The sequence below is a fragment of the Hordeum vulgare genome, chromosome 6H (genome assembly GCF_904849725.1).
Source record: "Hordeum vulgare subsp. vulgare chromosome 6H, MorexV3_pseudomolecules_assembly, whole genome shotgun sequence".
NCBI lineage: Eukaryota > Viridiplantae > Streptophyta > Magnoliopsida > Poales > Poaceae > Hordeum > Hordeum vulgare.
The window spans coordinates 136,985,712-137,003,519 of record NC_058523.1 but is presented as its reverse complement, the minus strand read 5'-3'; the positions used below and the strand labels follow the sequence as shown (position 1 = coordinate 137,003,519).

Sequence of the window (17,808 nt, the reverse complement as noted above, 5' to 3'; positions counted from 1 at the left end):
TCCCCAGTCTCCCATGCACAAAGTTAGTACAAAGTTGAGTCACTTATTTGGGACGGAGGGAGTAGGAGACAAAGGCTACACATGATAGATATAGTAGTAGACAAGAACACATACACCAACAAAGTGTGTTGTGTTACTCTACTTCCCACGACCCCATCCCGACGACTGCATGCATAACCATACAAGAGAACATACCATTTCCTACAAGTGAGACATGGAAACTACCTCAAACGGGAAATCCTATGTATACTTAGGTACCAAGGGAACGACCATGATGAACCTCAAAGCTAAGGACAAGCCAACATGGAAGCGAAATATAAGGAGCACCAAGTGGAGATGCCACAAGGGTATAATCACCAAACATACGATGTGATACCAGACATCTGATGCACCCCGAAGAAGAGCAACCATAAGTGACCGAGGAGAGGATGCTCTCTAGCGGCCAAACATCTTGTACCGATTGGATATCCAGTGCACATCGGAAACCGGAGTGAGGGCATCTGAAGCCATGCTAGCACGACCGGAGATCCGGTACAACCTCCACCGACCTGAGATAAGGTACGTGCATGCATGCAAAGATTAGGGTTTTGGCCCATGTACCCCTATCTTACCACTAGACTATATATATTGTACCCATTGGACGAATTATGTTTAGTAAAGCATATCAGAGTAAAAGTTTGGAGAGTTTGGCTCATCTACGAGTCCATTTGATATCCACACTTCTTAGGAGAAGATTCTCCATTGGATTCAAGACCCCTTAGGGTAAGATCCATCCATGTATGCAAGCCCCCATCTCTCCTAGGATTTGGGAGGACTATATACCTTGAAAACCTCATCTCCTCTATGATTTGGGATGAACTTTTCCTTTATTGCTATTTTCCCTTTGATTGTTCATTTATATTGTGGGTTTTACATGTGTATGTGATGAGAATGGATGTGATTGGATCTTTGTCTTCAGAGTTTCCCCTGTTCTTGAGTTTATCTAGATCCTCTCCAAGTGTGAAAGGTTGGGCCTCTAGCCCACATCAGCGTATGAACCCCGGTCCACTTTTTAGCATAAGAATCATCCCATCAAGTAATTTCTTCAGTTGGGGCGACGGTGTGGATGACTTTATGGCCAGACCCGACAGGAATCAGTGTCTAATGTCGGCCAAGAGTGCAAGGAGGTGCTTCCCACTCTTCCTACCATGGTTGGTGAGTTGCAATGATGATGGTGGGCGGAGACTCGGGATCTTGGATTCCGAGGCAATGGCCACAGAAGGAGAGGCTGGCCATTTATCTCATCGAAAAGCAACACTTCAGTGTGATGGCATCTCCTCTTGGCTATGTATGCAACAAAGGGAGGGTGGCGGGTGGTCCTGGTGTCATTGTGGATTTGATGGTGGTGGCTCTCACGTCTCGATCTGGAGGTCTCATGTTGGCTACAACCCCCCTCACGGGTTGGGTGGGCAACTATGGTTCTGCGTGTGGCACTTGTCACGGTCCAACGAAAAATCTTGCTCCAACAGCGGTAACGGTGACATCTGCATGTGTCGCTTCGCTCTCAAGGATGTTGATGTGTGTCCCCTCACGGTGTCAAGACTCTGTGGTGACAACCCTAGTCAGTCTTCTCGGGCTCGACGATGGTAGCACTTGTCGCCATTATCCTCTTGAGGGCGTCGGTGTGCTGCCCAGTCCCTTTTGGTTGCAGCTGGCCAACGACTTCGGGTATGCCTCATCCGTGACATGTGGAGTTCTCGACTCTGGCATGGCCGCATGGGATGGTCCCGGTAATCTCCTATATTATATATGTGTCCCCATGGTCTTCTTTCTTGGTCCTTGCTACTTCCGCGACTCCATGACCCGAAACGAGGGGGCGTTATCAATGGTGAGTCGGCTCCTTTCGAAGATGGCTTTGTGCATTCAGTACTAGGGTGTGTGGTGGTTTCTCAAGGCAACACAATCACGGTCCTATTAATTAGACTTGGGTGTCTCTTGTTAGGTGTGGTGTGTTTCCTGTTCTCACCTTGGGTATTGGATTAGTTGTAGTGGTATCGCTTACTTGGATTTTTTACATGCTTATATAAGGGTTTCTTGCCATTCTTGTATCGTTTGATCTTTATACTTTATATCTAATAAAATGGGGCAAAATCCTATTTTAGGTTGTAGCTAGACTTGGATAAGGAATGAAAAAGAAAAATATAAAAGGAAATCACAACAAATTAAGGATGCACGTGATCTTGTGACAGTGGATCCCGATCGGTGCATGTACTCCTTTTTTTTATTCTGCATATAAGTTCTATATGAAGTCAAATTTTATAAATTTTGACCAAATTATATTAAAAAATATCCACATATACAATACTAATAAAGTACGTATGAAAATTAATTTGACGATGCATCTTTTTTAACAGAAAGAACAAGTATATTCTTCACACACAAAAAATACAAGTATATATTCCGGAGAAAAGGAAAAGAAGATACACACACAGACGAAGCGCAGCGGGAGGAAAATAACAGGGAGGAATCAAACCCTTCCTCTCAGCACCAATGGCACGGTATCTTCTCCCTTCCACCACCGCCACCGCCACCGCCTCCTCGCTCCCGGGGAATGCCAGGGCCTCGCCGGCGCCGATCCTCGCCCTCCGCGCGCTCGCCTCCAGGTCCAAGCACGTGCGCGCTATCATGGCGGTGGCGTCGGACCGGCCCGCCGCGCCCAGCAAGTACCCCAAGGTCGCCGCCCCCACCACCGGCCCGGTTCCCGCCGACGAGCTGCTCGGCGTCATCCAAGCCGCCGCCAAGGCCGGCGCCGAGGTGCGTTTCAGATTCCCCTTTTCTCGTCCGCGCTCCCTTGGTGTGGCGGGGTTGCTTCGGCTAGGCGATTGCCGGTTCTGCCCGGGGTACGATTCGTGGATTGAATTGCTTGCTTCGATTGTACTGTAGCAACCTTTTCGACTCCACTTAGTTTCAAAGAGAGAGATGCTAGTAGTGTGGTTGAATTGGCAGGTGCTGCCGTGCTGGTTAATCAATGTGATGCCAACTGCTGGTTTCATTGGTTTCTGGGGATAAATTTGACAATTAGTTCTTCTGCTAACCAAGAGAGGATAAACATACGGGGTATACCACGAGGCTTTATGGGTTGCATAATTCGTGGCCTTTTAAGTGCTCAGTTCCTCGTTTTCGTAAGAGGGGCTGTGGTACTTATATTCCAGGCCCTTATGCAAGTTCCTCGCATCCTCCTCGTTCTAATTTTGATGAATAAATTCTCAGCCCGGTTTTCCTTGTCTTCCATCCGTTTTAGGTTGTAATGGAAGCTGTCAATAAGCCACGTAATATCCAATACAAGGGGGTTGCAGACTTGGTGACAGAGTAAGAATGCTTCTCATGTATACTCTTATTTCTGCACATGCTGTTGATTTCACTGTTGTATAAATGTGTGCCTTAAATTTATGTATGTGTTCTTACTTGGTGAACTTATTATTCCTATCCTTCTGTTCAGCACAGATAAACTGAGTGAGTCAGTCATTCTTGAAGTCGTGACGAAGAACTTCAGAGACCACCTCATACTTGGGGAGGAAGGTGGCCTTATTGGAGATTCTTTGTCAGAGTATCTCTGGTGCATTGATCCTTTAGGTTTGGCTCCTTTCTTTCTACTTATAATACAATCATTCCTGCAGTGGGCTTAACTGGGATTTTTCTATCATGAACAGCCATCGTTTATAGAATTGGATGTATAAATTCCCGTAGTGTTTCTGATTCTGAGGATTGCTTTATTTTCTGGACGTAAGCTGTGCGCTCAGTATGGGTTAGTCTGTTTCACTGATTTGGAAGGTGACAATTCTATGTAGATTGCTAAGCTTAGAATGATTTAGAGATTTTGACTGGTACCTAATTTTGAGGCATTCTTTGAGCCATTTTGACTAGAGATATGCAAAAAAATCTTTATGTGTCGATTTAATTCATTTTCATGGTCTTCTTCATAAACGATCCAATATAATGACTTTTTCTTGTTTAGATGGAACAACAAACTTTGCACATGGTTACCCCAGCTTTTCTGTATCCATTGGTGTTCTTTATCGAGGCAAGCCTGCTGCTGCCACTGTGGTATGTGTATGCATGTATATCATTCTTGAACCATATGATTATGGAATATTGGAGACGCAGATTATAGGTCTTAGAAATAGTTTCTCTCTGTACTCACATATTATTGCCATCTAATTTAGGTGGAATTTTGTGGTGGGCCTATGTGCTGGAGCACTCGTACAATTTCTGCATCTTCTGGTAGGATCTTTGATCAATAATTGGCATGCTTCTTATTCTGATTCTGGAATATACTATGGCATTAGTTTTTAAGGCTCTGTTTGCTCCTGAACAGGCAAAGGTGCTTATTGTAATGGGCAAAAAATTCATGTCAGTCCAACAGAAAAGGTAACCTATTTCTCTTATTCAACTATACAAGTAAGGATATGTGCACACCTGTGTACCTGCCATGAAAACTTTCCAGTGATCAGACTCAATGTTTTAAGTATTTCAAGATGCAAATGTAATATAAGTAGTTCATGTGGAAGATATGGATTTATAATCTATTATATTTAATTTATTCTCTAGGTGGAACAGTCTCTTCTGGTAACTGGGTTTGGATATGAACATGATGATGCATGGCTCACCAATATAAATTTGTTCAAGGAATTTACTGATGTTAGCAGGGTAAGTGAATCATCCCCTGATTAAAATGGTATTACCATGGGTCCAGTAACAAGGAAGCCAAACACGTGCGCCCACTTTTCTCTGTTATGTTGTTTCCTTAATCCTTCTATTTTAAAACATTCTTGCTTTCAGGGAGTACGAAGGCTAGGCTCTGCTGCTGCCGATATGTCCCATGTTGGTCTAGGCATTACAGAAGCCTACTGGGAATATCGGCTTAAGCCGTGGGACATGGCTGCTGGCGTTCTGGTACTCCTTTTTACACCGTGGAATCAGATTTGCTAAATAATCATCAGTTTGGTAGAAAGTGGAACTGGCTTATTTGCTTATTTTCAAGCCTTACCATATTTTCATTCAGATAATCTTTTCTCATGTTTAATGAGTCTTACATTTCTGTATTCTCATAATTTGGGTTGAAAATTTAATAGAGTTATTCTTATCTTAAAGGTATCATTGAGAAGTTCTGAACTAATCTTTGAAAGCAATTGATTCCATTTTCTGTAATCAAATCTAGAATTTTCATAGTAAAAGGTATCAAAGTGATGTGTATATTCTGAAATATATCTATCTAGCAGTCTTAATTTTAGTTAGATAAATTTCTGCTCATTGATCCTGAGTAGGATGGCTTCTTCTTTTTTCCTTGTGTAAGCAACTCTTTACTCTGTGGAGTTTGCCAATATAATTATTTGATGAATTTAGTCATTTTTGAACAGATAGTTGAAGAAGCTGGTGGAGTAGTGACACGCATGGATGGTGGGGAGTTTACAGTCTTTGATCGTTCTGTTCTTGTTTCCAATGGCGTTGTTCATGATCAGGTCAGCTTTTAGAAAGTAGCTTCTTTTCTGATTTGCTAAAAATCACCTCCTCCAACGGTACTACAATACTTGTACCAATATCTCAAGCATTGTCAGTCATGTCCTTAAAAGGTCAATCATGCAAAGTTACGAGTCCACATTAGACGGTTCATCATGCTAGGGGATGTCCAAGCTTAGGGTGTTTGTGTTGTTGGCTTATGCTGTATGGATTACCTAGGGCAATGATAATTCAGTTGTGTTGTTTCTTGGAGAAATTGTATGGTGGGTTGTTGATGAATCGTATTACTCGATTGCAGCTTTTGGAGCGGATCCGGCCTGCTACTGAAGATCTTAAGAAGAAAGGAATTGATTTCTCCTTGTGGTTTAAGCCTGACAAGTACCCTACCGACTTCTGAATCACGCTGCTCTTCAGCTACTTGTTCTCTGTCTAGCAAAAATAAGGATGTTTTTGCTGAACAACCATGTACTTAGACTGACAATACATTTCAAGACCCTTTCACTCAACCGGATCGAAAATTAAAGCCGAACTTTACATAAAGGAGTAGAGCTCGAATGAGCTTCTCACTGGATTCCTTTTGCTTTGATCGAATGTATCAGGAAGAAATGTTTGCAAAAGGTGTTGTATGCATGGTTCCAGCCTGTTGTACTTGGAAAAATATAACTGCCAATTTTGTCAATCATGGATAATAGCAAGATCTCTCAAGAAGACATATACTACAATGATGTGCCGTGGAACTTGGTGCTTTTGCCATTTCTCAATGTAAACACACTCATGGGGGAGAAATGTGATCTCATCTTCTTTTCTTTTTCTTTCACCACGAACCGGTTTCTTTAAGCTGGCCAGCAAATGCACAAGATAATCGTGAATTTACCTCCAATAAACCTCTTTGTTGTGAATTGGGCATGTTGACATTTGCATCAATAATTCAGAAACGCCGCAGAAAAGCTGCAGATATTTTGGTTAGTCCACTAACAGAGCACTGCCACTGCCCGGTGCAGCCCAGCACAACAGCCAGGTTTTGTACAGCCTTCAGGATAAGGCAACATGGATGATAGATTGTGAGGCTCAAATGGCACACTAGAGCTAGATAGAACAGCCCAAAGGGAAATATCTTGTGAGGCTTAAACATTCCATTTTTTTCCTCTTGCAAGTGCAGCTGCTGCCCCTCATTCTTGCACCACTACCAGAAGCAGAAGCGACCACAAGCTCGACGATATTTGTCCCTTTGGGACAAGTGAAGGTTTGCCTGTGAAGACCTTCACTCTGTGCTTATCATGTAAGCCACTTTCTACCTTCCTGAATGAATTCAACCTGCCTTTTCACTCCCATGTTCATGTAGTTTTGCCCGATTCAGACAATTGCAGTTGCGCTTGGTCTGTGTTCTGGATAGCAATTCAGTGGCAACCATTTACATGTTTCCTCTCTGAATGTTTTGGCTGCAAAAGTTGTCAAACAACACACTAGCTCGTTGTACTTCTCCCAGTGAACTTGGCCTGCAGTTGTACTGACATTTCTTCCTCCACCGTAAGAATTTCAGGTTGAGGATACAGGCGCCGTTGCATTATCATCCGATGAACGCAGGACCAAGAAAATGGCGCATCTGCGCCTGCGGAAACATTCACCAAGGAACTTCTTCCCTGCGCGACGCCGAGGCGAATGGCCATCGACACGGCGAAAGGAAGGGGAAACGGAAGCATGAGGGCGCCTACATTGACAAAGACGGCGAAGCCCAGACCTTCGACCGGAAGAAAATATCACGGAAAAGAGGTAGTCCTACCTTCACCCCACCGGTTCCCCTCGTTTTGCTTGATTCACATCTTCCTGCTTTGTGAGTGTCATCATTTTCATTTCCTGCCGTTGAAATGGTTTTACAACAGCTTCAATGTCTCATGCAGGGGGTGCAATGAGAGGCCGCGGCTGGAAGTACGGCTCCGGGTTCGTGGACGGCGTCTTCCCGGTGCTCAGCCCGATGGCGCAGGACATCCTGGAGCTCGTCCAGAAGGGGACGGACGTGGCCAAGGTGTGGGAGTCACTGGACAACGTCCCTCCCACGCACGCCCTGTGGGACGACGTCCTCAACGTCGCCGTCCAGCTCCGCCTGAACCGGCAGTGGGATCAGGTCATCTCGGTACGTACGTCCCCCGCCCTCCAAAACCCCAGCGCGCCGCCGCCGTCAATCATCATCGCATTTGATTTAAGCTCTGATGATGGAGGTGTGATTCCTCAGAGGGTGTCTCGTTAGGTCTGCGAGTGGATCGTGCACCGGAGCTCCTTCCGCCCCGACGTCGTTTGCTACAACCTGCTGATCGACGCGTACGGCCGGAGGCGGCTGCTGGGCAAGGCGGAGGCCATGTACGCGGCATTGCTGGAGGCCCGGTGCGTGCCCACGGAGGACACCTACGCCCTCCTGCTCCGCGCCTACTGCACCGCTGGGTCGCTGCACCGTGCCGAGGGCGTCATCTCCGAGATGCGGGAGCATGGCATCCCTCCGAGTAAGAAAGCTTCATTCAGGTTAGGATGGTCACTCACTGACTTGCTCACAGTGACAATCAATGGTGGTGTTTTTTGCAGGCGCGACGGTGTACAACGCGTACCTCGACGGGCTGCTCAAGGCGAGGTGCGCCGAGAAGGCGGTGGAGGTGTACCAGAGGATGAAGAGGGAGCGGTGCCGGACCAACACGGAGACGTACACCCTCATGATCAACGTCTACGGGAAGGTACCAACTTTTTCCCCATGGAGAACTTCTCATCACCTGAAATGGAAGACAACAATTTGTTGCTTGTGTGGTTGTGTGGACGGCAGTCGAAGCAGCCGATGTCGGCGATGAAGGTATTCAAGGAGATGCAGTCGATCGGGTGCAAGGCCAACATCTGCACCTACACGGCGCTGGTGAACGCGTTCGCGCGGGAAGGCCTGTGCGAGAAGGCCGAGGAGGTGTTCGAGGAGATGCAGCAGGCCGGCCACGAGCCCGACGTCTATGCCTACAACGCCCTCATGGAGGCTTACAGGTAGCTCATCAAACCATCCATATCTAATTAATTCAGGAGATGAGATCTGCTCATGCTGCTTTCGATTTGAATTTTGGCAAAATGTTACTCAGAATTTGAATTTGAATTTGCAAACTTTCTGCAGCCGCGCAGGGTTCCCGCAAGCCGCCTCGGAGATTTTCTCCCTGATGCAGCACATGGGGTGCGAGCCCGACAGAGCTTCCTACAACATCCTGGTGGACGCCTATGGGAGAGCCGGCCTCCACCGAGGTACGTACGTCGATCATGGACTCTCCGAATGCCACCATGTCAGATGAAATGAGATCGATGCTGAGTCCGACTGCCATGGAGTTCTTGATGGACGCAGAGGCGGAGGCCGTATTCGAGTCTCTGAAGCGGCAGGGGATGGCGCCGACGATGAAGTCGCACATGCTGCTGCTGGCGGCGCACGCCAGGTCCGGCAACGTGGCGCGGTGCGAGGAGGTGATGGCGCAGCTGCACAAGTCGGGTCTCGCCCCGGACACCATCGCGCTCAACGCCATGCTCAACGCCTACGGCCGCGCTGGCCGCCTCGACGACATGGAGCGGCTCCTCGCCGCCATGGAGCGCCGGGGGACGCGCGACGTGGGCACGTACAACGTGGCCGTCAACGCGTACGGCCGCGCGGGGTACCTGGAGAGGATGGAGGCGGCGTTCGCGTCGCTGGAGCGGAGGGGCCTCGCCGCCGACGTGGTCACGTGGACGTCCCGCATGGGCGCCTACGCCAGGAAGAAGGAGTACCGGAGGTGCCTGGAGATCTTCGAGGAGATGGTCGACGCCGGGTGCTACCCGGACGCCGGGACCGCCAAGGTGCTCGTCGCCGCCTGCTCCGACGAGCGGCAGGTGGAGCAGGTCACCGCCATCGTCAGGTCCATGCACAAGGAGGCCAAGACATTGTTCACCATATGACAAAGATGAAGGAAAATCTTGTGCTAATTAGCTAGTGTAGACCAGATAAGATTACTCCTTCATGGATTGTTTATCTATTATTTCCCGGTCCCATGATATAAGAGTGTTTTCGTTCCATGATATAAGAGTGTTTCTAATACTCTCGTATCACGGGAAAACACCCTTATGTCAACACTTTTATATCATTGGGACGGAGGGAGTACATTACAAAATTTTGCTGTTTCACAAAATCGATTGAAAAGTCAATTATAAGTTTGGTTCAGCAAATGGTTTGGGCAAGAGATGTGCCGATGCCTATGTGATATATGGGAAAATTATTGCCAACTAGTAGTAGCACTCGAGTGCTTTGGCGTGTACTGTATGGTGTAGATTTGGTGCTGCCTCCGATAAATGCTGTACTTTACATGACAACTTATGTAGACTGTTGCTGTCTAGTTAGGTGAGCCCACATCAACCCACCACACACTGAAACTCTAGTTTTACTTGTAAAAAGAATCACTCTTGAATCTTGATCTACAATAGCAAAATAGTAGATTTTTTTAGCATTGTTTTTTTAGTTATAAGTGCATCTAGTGTCCTTAGTTATTTTGATGATTTGAAGACTTATAGGTTAAGTATCTAATGTGTTCATGAATGTACACAGTGGCGGATCTAGCTATCTGGCAAGGCATGGCATCTGCCACACCTAAAATCTGAAGCTAATATATCTACTTGCTGAGCATGGTAATGGTACTAGTACGTAGCTGACTAGCTGCTAATTCTGAGAAAAAAGGCTGACTACCTTGTGGGGCTGATGTAAACTCCACGGAACAAAAACACGAGAACATGCACGCGAAACCAATAGTACTTTAATTTTAGACTTATTTTTCAGTGAATTTTTAGACAGCTGCAGTATACATGTATTTCTTCTTGGTAAGCTTCGTCACACCAAAAAATTATTCCTGCCTTCGCCACTGAGTGTACACGAGATCTATAAGTCGCTGAGGAGTTTGAGTTATACGATGAATATTGACCCCTAAAAATGTATACATTCGGCTGAAGAAATTGGTCTTATGCTGAAGATTTGGATCGCGAAGAAATTACGATGAAATTGATATTTATCATGAAGATACTGAAGATGAGAAACTCGGTGTGTCCTGAAGAAAATCAATCCGAAGACTTTGAAACGTGAAGATTTATTCTTTCTGTTTCATTTTCTTCACTCTTGAGTCATAGAAACACCGTACTGTTAAAGGGGGTCAAGGTAACACAATGGAATGAATTTCTCATGATGCTCAACCCAAGCCTAAACCTACAAAAGCCTCAAGTGAGGAATATGAGAGACATGAGGATTCTCACAGTTGAGAGTCCCGACCGTTGCCGCAATTTGCGCCACCTCACCGATCTTATCGACACCAGCAATCATAATACTTAAGGGCATTTATGTCAACTCATGCCGGGATGCTCCGAGGCTATAAATAGCCGCCCCCACAACCATTAGCTGGTTGGCTGCTCCGCGAGAAACTGGCACTTGTCATTTAGAGCAACCCAAAATTCTCAGAGTCTTCGAGAGTAAATCATCAGTGAGAAAATACCCCAAACACCAAACCACAAACTGAAAACCAAGTGATTGAGCATCACTGAAGAATTTGTTCCTTTGTGGAACTGAAGCCTTTTACCTTTGAGGACTGTGCATCCTCCAGACGGTTAGGCGTCACGGTCTAGAGCAATCCAGCAGTCAATTGTGGATCGCCGGGTGACCAAGTTTGTGAGGGTTTGGAAGTCTGCCCTGAAGACTTACCACGAGTGTTGGGCGAGGACTGTGTGTCCTTAGCTCAAGGAGAATACGGTAGGGACCGTGTGTCCTGGTACTGTGTGTCTTTTGGTTTAAATACCAAGACGCTCCAAACCAGACGTAAGACTATCACAACAGTTGAAACTGGGTCATCAACCACTGTCTTCACTGTGATATGGGTTCTAATTCTTCAACTCCTTCAATTCCTCAATATTGTATGTTGAAGATTTGCATTGTCTCTATTTGAAGAATTTGCTGAAGACTTTTTATGAATTTCCTCAACCTCAAATTCTTCACGCTAGTTAATCCTCACCTGCTTAGTCTGTGTCTGCGTACTGTGCAAACTGTTTTTCATATTCCTCATCAAAAAACTGCTGTAGCAATACTTTGCACTCCTGATCCTTTGCTGTTTCCGCTGCAAGTTATTCATAAGTGGGGAATTTCCTTAAAAGGAATTTCCTCAGCGATGAAATTCTAAAAATCTCCTATTCACCCCCATCTAGTCGATATAACTCACTTTCAATTTGTATCAGAGCAAGTACTCCCTTGTTCTGTATGATTTTGGTTTAACCACCTGGAGTTTTAGTTATGTCGACTGCAGGCATGATCAAGGTTACCGGAGGATGTCCTACTTTCTAAGGAAAGGACTTTCCCTACTGGAAGACCAAGATGCAGATGCATCTTCAAGCTATTGACAATGATCTCTGGTATATTGTGGAACATGATGTTCCCTCCATCACTTCTACCGTCTCTGCCGCTGATGTGAAGAAATTCAAGCAACTTGATTCTCAAGCAAGAATATCATCTGTGGCCATCTGAGCAAAGGTCGGTATGGCAGAGTGAGTGCTTTGGGCTCAGCAAAACAAATCTGGGAAAGGTTGTCCAAAGTTAATGAAGGAATATCAACTCAGCGTGACTCTCGTGTTGATGTTCTTCGCAATATCTTTGATCGCTTCAAGAGGCTTGATAATGAAAGCTACCAAGATACCTTTGATCGCCTCACTGACATCTCAATTGAACTGCAAGCACTGGGAGCTCGAGACATTACTGACCATGAAGTTGTGAAGAAACTGCTAAGATCTTTGGATTCATCATTTGATACACTGGTTCTGATGATTCAAGAAAGATCAGACTACAAGATGCTTGATCCTGCTGATATACTCGAAAGACTCAATACTCATGAATTCCAACAGAAAGAAAAGAGAGATCTATATGGACCAAGCTATTCTAGACCTCGTGCACTGAAGGCCAAAGCAATTTCCTCATCTGAAGAAGAAGACTCAGATTGCAGCATTGGTGACCCTGAAGAACTTGGACAGGAGCTTGCAATGCTCATGAGGAAATTCTAGAAGTTTACAAAACGTGGCCAGTTTGGTAAATCTTCAAGAAGAGATATGAGGAAATCAGAATCTTCATCTGAGGACTACAAGAAAAGAACCTGCCACAAATGCAAGAAATCAGGTCACTATATTGCTGATTGTCCTCGTCGGGTGAAGGAATCAAAGAAGAAGAAATACAAGGATGAAAGTTCTGATGACTCGAAGAAAAATAAGAAATCTTCAAAATCCTCATCCTCAAAGTCCTCATCGCACAAGAAGACTAGTTTCAGAAAAGCTCGGGCACTTATTGGCAAGGAAATGGATTCCGAGGCAGAATCTAAGGAATGTGATGAAGAGGAGGGTTCTGAAGAAGACTCAAAGTCTGGTGTGGCTAGTCTTGCACTGGCTACCACATTCGTCAGCAAGTCAATCTTCAACCTTTAAGAAAATGACAACGCCATCTACATTGATGACTATGCTGATGACTTCGCTCCAATCTATTGCTTCATGGCAAAAGGTTCAAAGGTACCGAATGACACTTCCTCCTTCGATTCAATTGACTGTGAACCTGATGATTATAAAAAACTCAGTTACAGTAAACTTGCCAACATTGCAACTAAACAACAAACTGCCCTTGAAAAGCTTCAGAAACTGCTAGACAGAAGCGATGGCATGTTCAATGATGAAATGAATCTTACCCAAATCCTCACTGAAGATATGAAAAGTCTTCAGTCCATATTTGATAATCTTCAAGATCGTCGTGGTACACTCCTGGCTGATCATGAGAAACTTTCCTATGAATTCCTTCAAAGGAAACTTGATCTTGAGAAGTTGAGGATGTCTCATGATGATATTCGAATGGAAAATGATTCATTACTTGCTCAACAGATCAGTGCCGCTCAGGTTGAATTCATTCCACCATGTCTTAAATGCTTCGAACGTGAAACTGCCAATTCTTCACCAGAATCATCAAATGCTTCTATTGCTACAAATTCTTCAACTGCTCATGTGGTATCAAATTCCTCACTTGAGGAAACCAGAAATGTTACTAATGAAAATGCAGGGCTGAAGGAATTGTATGAGATAGGCATGTACAAAAGTCTCAAAGGGCATCAAACCCTTTGCGATGTGCTCAAAAAGCGGATTTTGAACAGGAACCTGAGGAAAGAAGGAATTGCTTTTGAAAGGAAACTGAATGCTGATGGATCATACTGGAAACGTGAGCAGTATCCCAAAACCTCATGGGTTGCTGCTAAAGGGACTCACTACATGAATTAGCTTCTTTGCCGTCTGCCATCACAGACGGCAAAGAGTAAATCACAGACGACAAAGAGTAAATCACAGACGGCAAAGAATCCCACTGTCGGCAAAATTTCTGCGTCAGCCTATGACGGCATTGTAGCTTCTTTGCCGTCTGCCTCACCGAAGCGGACGGCAAAGAGCTTTGCCGTCAGCTTTTCATAAGAGCAGTCGGCAAATATGTCGAGACGGCAGCCGGCAGGCGTTGCCTCCGTTAGGGGCTAACGGAGGCTTTGCCGTCTGCCTCCCCTCTTCTTTGCCGTCTGCCTCCACCTCCTCCCCCCTCTTTGTCGTCTGCCTCCCCCTCTTCTTTGTCGTCCGCCTCCCCCCTCTTCTTTGCCGTCTGCCTCCCCCCTCTTCTTTGCCATCTGCCTCCACCTCCTCCCCCCTCCACTCTTTGTCGTCTGCCTACCCCTCCTCCCCTTCCTCTGTTCCCTCTTCTTTGCCGTCTGCCCCCTAGAAGCGGATGACAAAGATACTATATGGCCAGCTGCTGCTGCCCAGGTTGCACAGCTGGGCGCCATGTGGCACCTTTGCCGTCGGTCAACTGATGGCAAAGGCCTTTGCCATCTGCTGGCAGACGTCAAAGAGCCCATATTGTCACAGTTTTGTTTTTGTTGTTTATTTCACAGCACATATACATATACATAGCACATATATAGGTCACAACGCATATACATATACATAGCACATATAATTCATAGCACATATATAGGTCACAACACATATTCATAGCACAAAGTTTCATCCATATTCATAGCACATATATAGGTCACAACACATATACATATAGTTCCACATATACTGTTCATCCATATATACATATACATATAATTCCACATTGTTCATCAACTCAAATGAAAACTAGAACTAAAGCACTCCATCAATGCCAGCTTCCATGCATGTAGTACATCCAATCTGCAAAATGGGAATAAGAAAGTCAGAAAAAGAACAACAACAACATATATATGACAAATAAGCCAAATTGAATAAGAAAGAGAAGAAGCAAGAAGAGAATAAGGAGAATAAAAACAATAAGGAGGAGGAGGAGGAGGGGAAGGAGAAGGAGAAGGAGGAGGAGAAGAAGAAAAAAGAAGAAGAGAAGAAGAAGGAGAAGAAGGAGGAGAATAAGAAGGAGAGAAGAAGGAGGGCTCCTTTTCCTTCTTCTCCCCTTTCTCCTTCTTCTTCTCTTCTTCTCCTCCTCCTTCTTCTTCTTCTCCTTCTCCTTCTCCTTCTCTTCTTCTTCTATTCTTCTTCTTCTTCTTCTTATTCCTTCTTTTCATTTCTCCTCTTCTCCTCTTCTTGGAGCTAAATTAGCTAACTATGTCTTTTTGCAGCTAAATGGGCTAATTATGTCATTCTAGAGGAAAACAAGCTAAGTATATAATATTAATGAGCTAACCAAGGTTCTTATGCCATTTTGAGCTTATTATGTCTTTTAGGAGCTTAATTAGTCATTTTATTGAGCTAACCAAGGTTCTTATGATGTTTTTACCTAACTAAGCTAATTATGTCATTTTGGAAGATAATTGGCTAAGTATGTCTTTGTTGGGGGAAAATAAGCTAAACTGAAGAAGAAGAGGAGAAGAAGGAGGGAAGAAGAAGGATAATAAGGAGGGCTCCTTCTCCTCCTTCTCCTTCTTCTCTTCTTCTTCTCCTCCTCCTTCTTCTCCTTCTCCTTCTCTTCTCTTTCTCTTCTTCTTTTTGTTCTTCCTTTTCATTTCTCCTCTTCTCCTCTTCTTGGAGCTAAATTAGCTAACTATGTCTTTTTGGAGCTAAATGGGCTAATTATGTCATTATAGAGGAAAACAAGCTAAGTATATAATATTAATGAGCTAACCAAGGTTCTTATGCCATTTTGAGGTTATTATGTCATTTTGGAGCTAAATGGGCTAATTATGTCATTGTTGGCAAAATTAAGGCAAGGAGAATATGAAAGAGGAGAAGAAAGAGGAGGAGGAGGAGAAGAAGAAGAAATAAAGAAGAAGGAGCAGAAGGAGGAGGAGGAGGAGAAGGACTAGAAGGTCCTTGGCCTTCTCCTCCTTCTCCTTCTTCTCCTCCTCCTTCTTCTCCTTCTCCTTCTCTTCCCTTTCTCTTCTTCTTTTTGTTCTTCCTTTTCATTTCTCCTCTTCTTGGAGCTAAATTAGCTAAGTATGTCTTTTTGGAGCTAAATGGGCTAATTATCCATTTTAGAGGAAAACAAGCTAAGTATATAATATTAATGAGCTAACCAAGGTTCTTATGCCATTTTGAGCTTATAATGTCTTTTTGGAGCTAAATGGGCTAATTATGTCATTGTTGGGGAATTTAAGGCAAGGAGAATATGAAAGAGGAGGAGAAAGAGGAGGAGGAGGAGAAGAAGAAGAAATAAAGAAGAAGGAGGAGAAGGAGGAGGAGAAGGACTAGAAGGTCCTTGGCCTTCTCTTCCTCCTCCTCCTCCTCCTTCTCCTTCTTCTCTTCTTCTTCTTCTTCTTCTTTCTTTTCAGTTTTCCTATTACTTCTCCTCTTCTCCTCTTCTTGGAGCTCAATTATCTAACTATGTCTTTTTGGAGCTAAATGGGCTAATTATCCCATTTTAGAGGAAAACAAGCTAAGTATATAATATTAATGAGCTAACCAAGGTTCTTAAGCCATTTTGAGGTTATTATGGCATTTTGGAGCTAAATGGGCTAATTATGTCATTGTTGGAGAAATTAAGGCAAGGAGAATATGAAATAGGAGAAGAAAGAGGAGGAGGATAAGAAGAAGAAGAAATAAAGAAGAAGGAGGAGAAGGAGGAGGAGGAGAAGGACTAGAAGGTCCTTGGCCTTCTCCTCCTCCTCCTCCTTCTCCTTCTTCTCTTCTTCTTCTTCTTCTTTGTTTTCATTTTTCCTATTTCTTCTCCTCTTCTCCTCTTCTTGGAGCTCAATTAGCTAACTATGTCTTTTTGGAGCTATATGGGCTAATTATCCCATTTTAGAGGAAAACAAGCTAAGTATATAATATTAATGAGCTAACCAAGGTTCTTATACCATTTTGAGGTTATTATGGCATTTTGGAGCTAAATGGGCTAATTATGTCATTGTTGGGGAAATTAAGGCAAGGAGAATATGAAAGAGGAGAAGAAAGAGGAGGAGGAGGAGAAGAAGAAGAAATCAAGAAGAAGAAGGAGGAGGAGGAGGAGGAGGAGGAGAAGGACTAGAAGGTCCTTGGCCTTCTCCTCCTTCTCCTCCTCCTTCTCCTTCTTCTCTTCTTCTTCTTCTTCTTCTTCTTTCTTTTCATTTTTCCTATTTCTTCTCCTCTTCTCCTCTTCTTGGAGCTCAATTAGCTAACTATGTCTTTTTGGAGCTATATGGGCTAATTAACCCATTTTAGAGGAAAACAAGCTAAGTATATAATATTAATGAGCTAACCAAGGTTCTTATGCCATTTTGAGGTTATTATGGCATTTTGGAGCTAAATGGGCTAATTATGTCATTGTTGGGGAAATTAAGGCAAGGAGAGTATGAAAGAGGAGGAGGAGGAGAAGAAGAAGAAATCAAGAAGGAGGAGGAGAAGGAGCAGGAGGAGGAGAAGGACTAGAAGGTCCTTGGCCTTCTCCTCCTTCTCCTCCTCCTCCTTCTCCTTATTCTCTTCTTCTTCTTCTTCTTTCTTTTCATTTCCTATTTCTTCTCCTCTTCTCATCTTCTTGGAGCTCAATTAGCTAACTTTGTCTTTTTGGAGCTATATGGGCTAATTATCCCATTTTAGAGGAAAACAAGCTAAGTATATAATATTAATGAGCTAACCAAGGTTCTTATGCCATTTTGAGGTTATTATGGCATTTTGGAGCTAAGTGGGATAATTATGTCATTGTTGGGGAAATTAAGGCAAGGAGAATATGAAAGAGCAGAAGAGAAACTTACCGTAGTGGTCATCAAGGAGGAGAAACACATGGAGAAGGGGCGTGCGATGCCGCTCGGGAGTTATTCTGCAGAATAAATATTTTGCAATGTCTCAGTT

General features: G+C 44.3%; 2 protein-coding genes across 4 annotated transcripts; both read left to right on the top strand.

The window, feature by feature from the left end:
- Positions 1–2,471: 2,471 nt before the first annotated feature.
- LOC123401412 (phosphatase IMPL1, chloroplastic) lies at positions 2,472–6,036 on the top strand. The gene is made up of 10 exons (XM_045095204.1): positions 2,472–2,793; positions 3,281–3,348; positions 3,479–3,612; positions 3,995–4,083; positions 4,203–4,260; positions 4,355–4,407; positions 4,588–4,686; positions 4,819–4,932; positions 5,397–5,498; positions 5,795–6,036. Exons 1-10 carry the CDS (start codon positions 2,530–2,532, stop codon positions 5,891–5,893), a joined length of 1,080 nt encoding a protein of 359 aa, XP_044951139.1. The 5' UTR covers positions 2,472–2,529; the 3' UTR covers positions 5,894–6,036.
- An 81-nt stretch (positions 6,037–6,117) lies between these two features.
- On the top strand, positions 6,118–9,697 carry LOC123401411 (pentatricopeptide repeat-containing protein At2g35130). Of its 3 annotated transcripts, none has more exons than XM_045095203.1 (8): positions 6,118–6,775; positions 7,037–7,266; positions 7,395–7,627; positions 7,742–7,991; positions 8,071–8,216; positions 8,303–8,508; positions 8,633–8,757; positions 8,855–9,697. In XM_045095203.1, coding segments are annotated over exons 1-8 (1,773 nt in total). In that variant the 5' UTR covers positions 6,118–6,773; the 3' UTR covers positions 9,436–9,697. The 3 variants fall into 3 exon arrangements, with proteins under 3 accessions (XP_044951138.1, XP_044951136.1, XP_044951137.1); XM_045095201.1 differs by having other exon boundaries at positions 8,839–9,697; XM_045095202.1 differs by having other exon boundaries at positions 7,029–7,266; positions 8,839–9,697.
- The last annotated feature ends 8,111 nt before the right edge of the window (positions 9,698–17,808 follow it).

Coding starts and splice junctions, on each gene's coding strand:
- LOC123401412 (XM_045095204.1), top strand. CDS start 2,530: ATGGCACGGTATCTTCTCCCTTCCACCACCGCCACCGCCACCGCCTCC. Junction 3,349..3,478: donor GTTGCAGACTTGGTGACAGA/GTAAGAATGCTT, acceptor CCTTCTGTTCAG/CACAGATAAACTGAGTGAGT. Junction 5,499..5,794: donor ATGGCGTTGTTCATGATCAG/GTCAGCTTTTAG, acceptor ACTCGATTGCAG/CTTTTGGAGCGGATCCGGCC.
- LOC123401411 (XM_045095201.1), top strand. Junction 7,628..7,741: donor AGTGGGATCAGGTCATCTCG/GTACGTACGTCC, acceptor GTGTCTCGTTAG/GTCTGCGAGTGGATCGTGCA. Junction 8,509..8,632: donor GCCCTCATGGAGGCTTACAG/GTAGCTCATCAA, acceptor AACTTTCTGCAG/CCGCGCAGGGTTCCCGCAAG.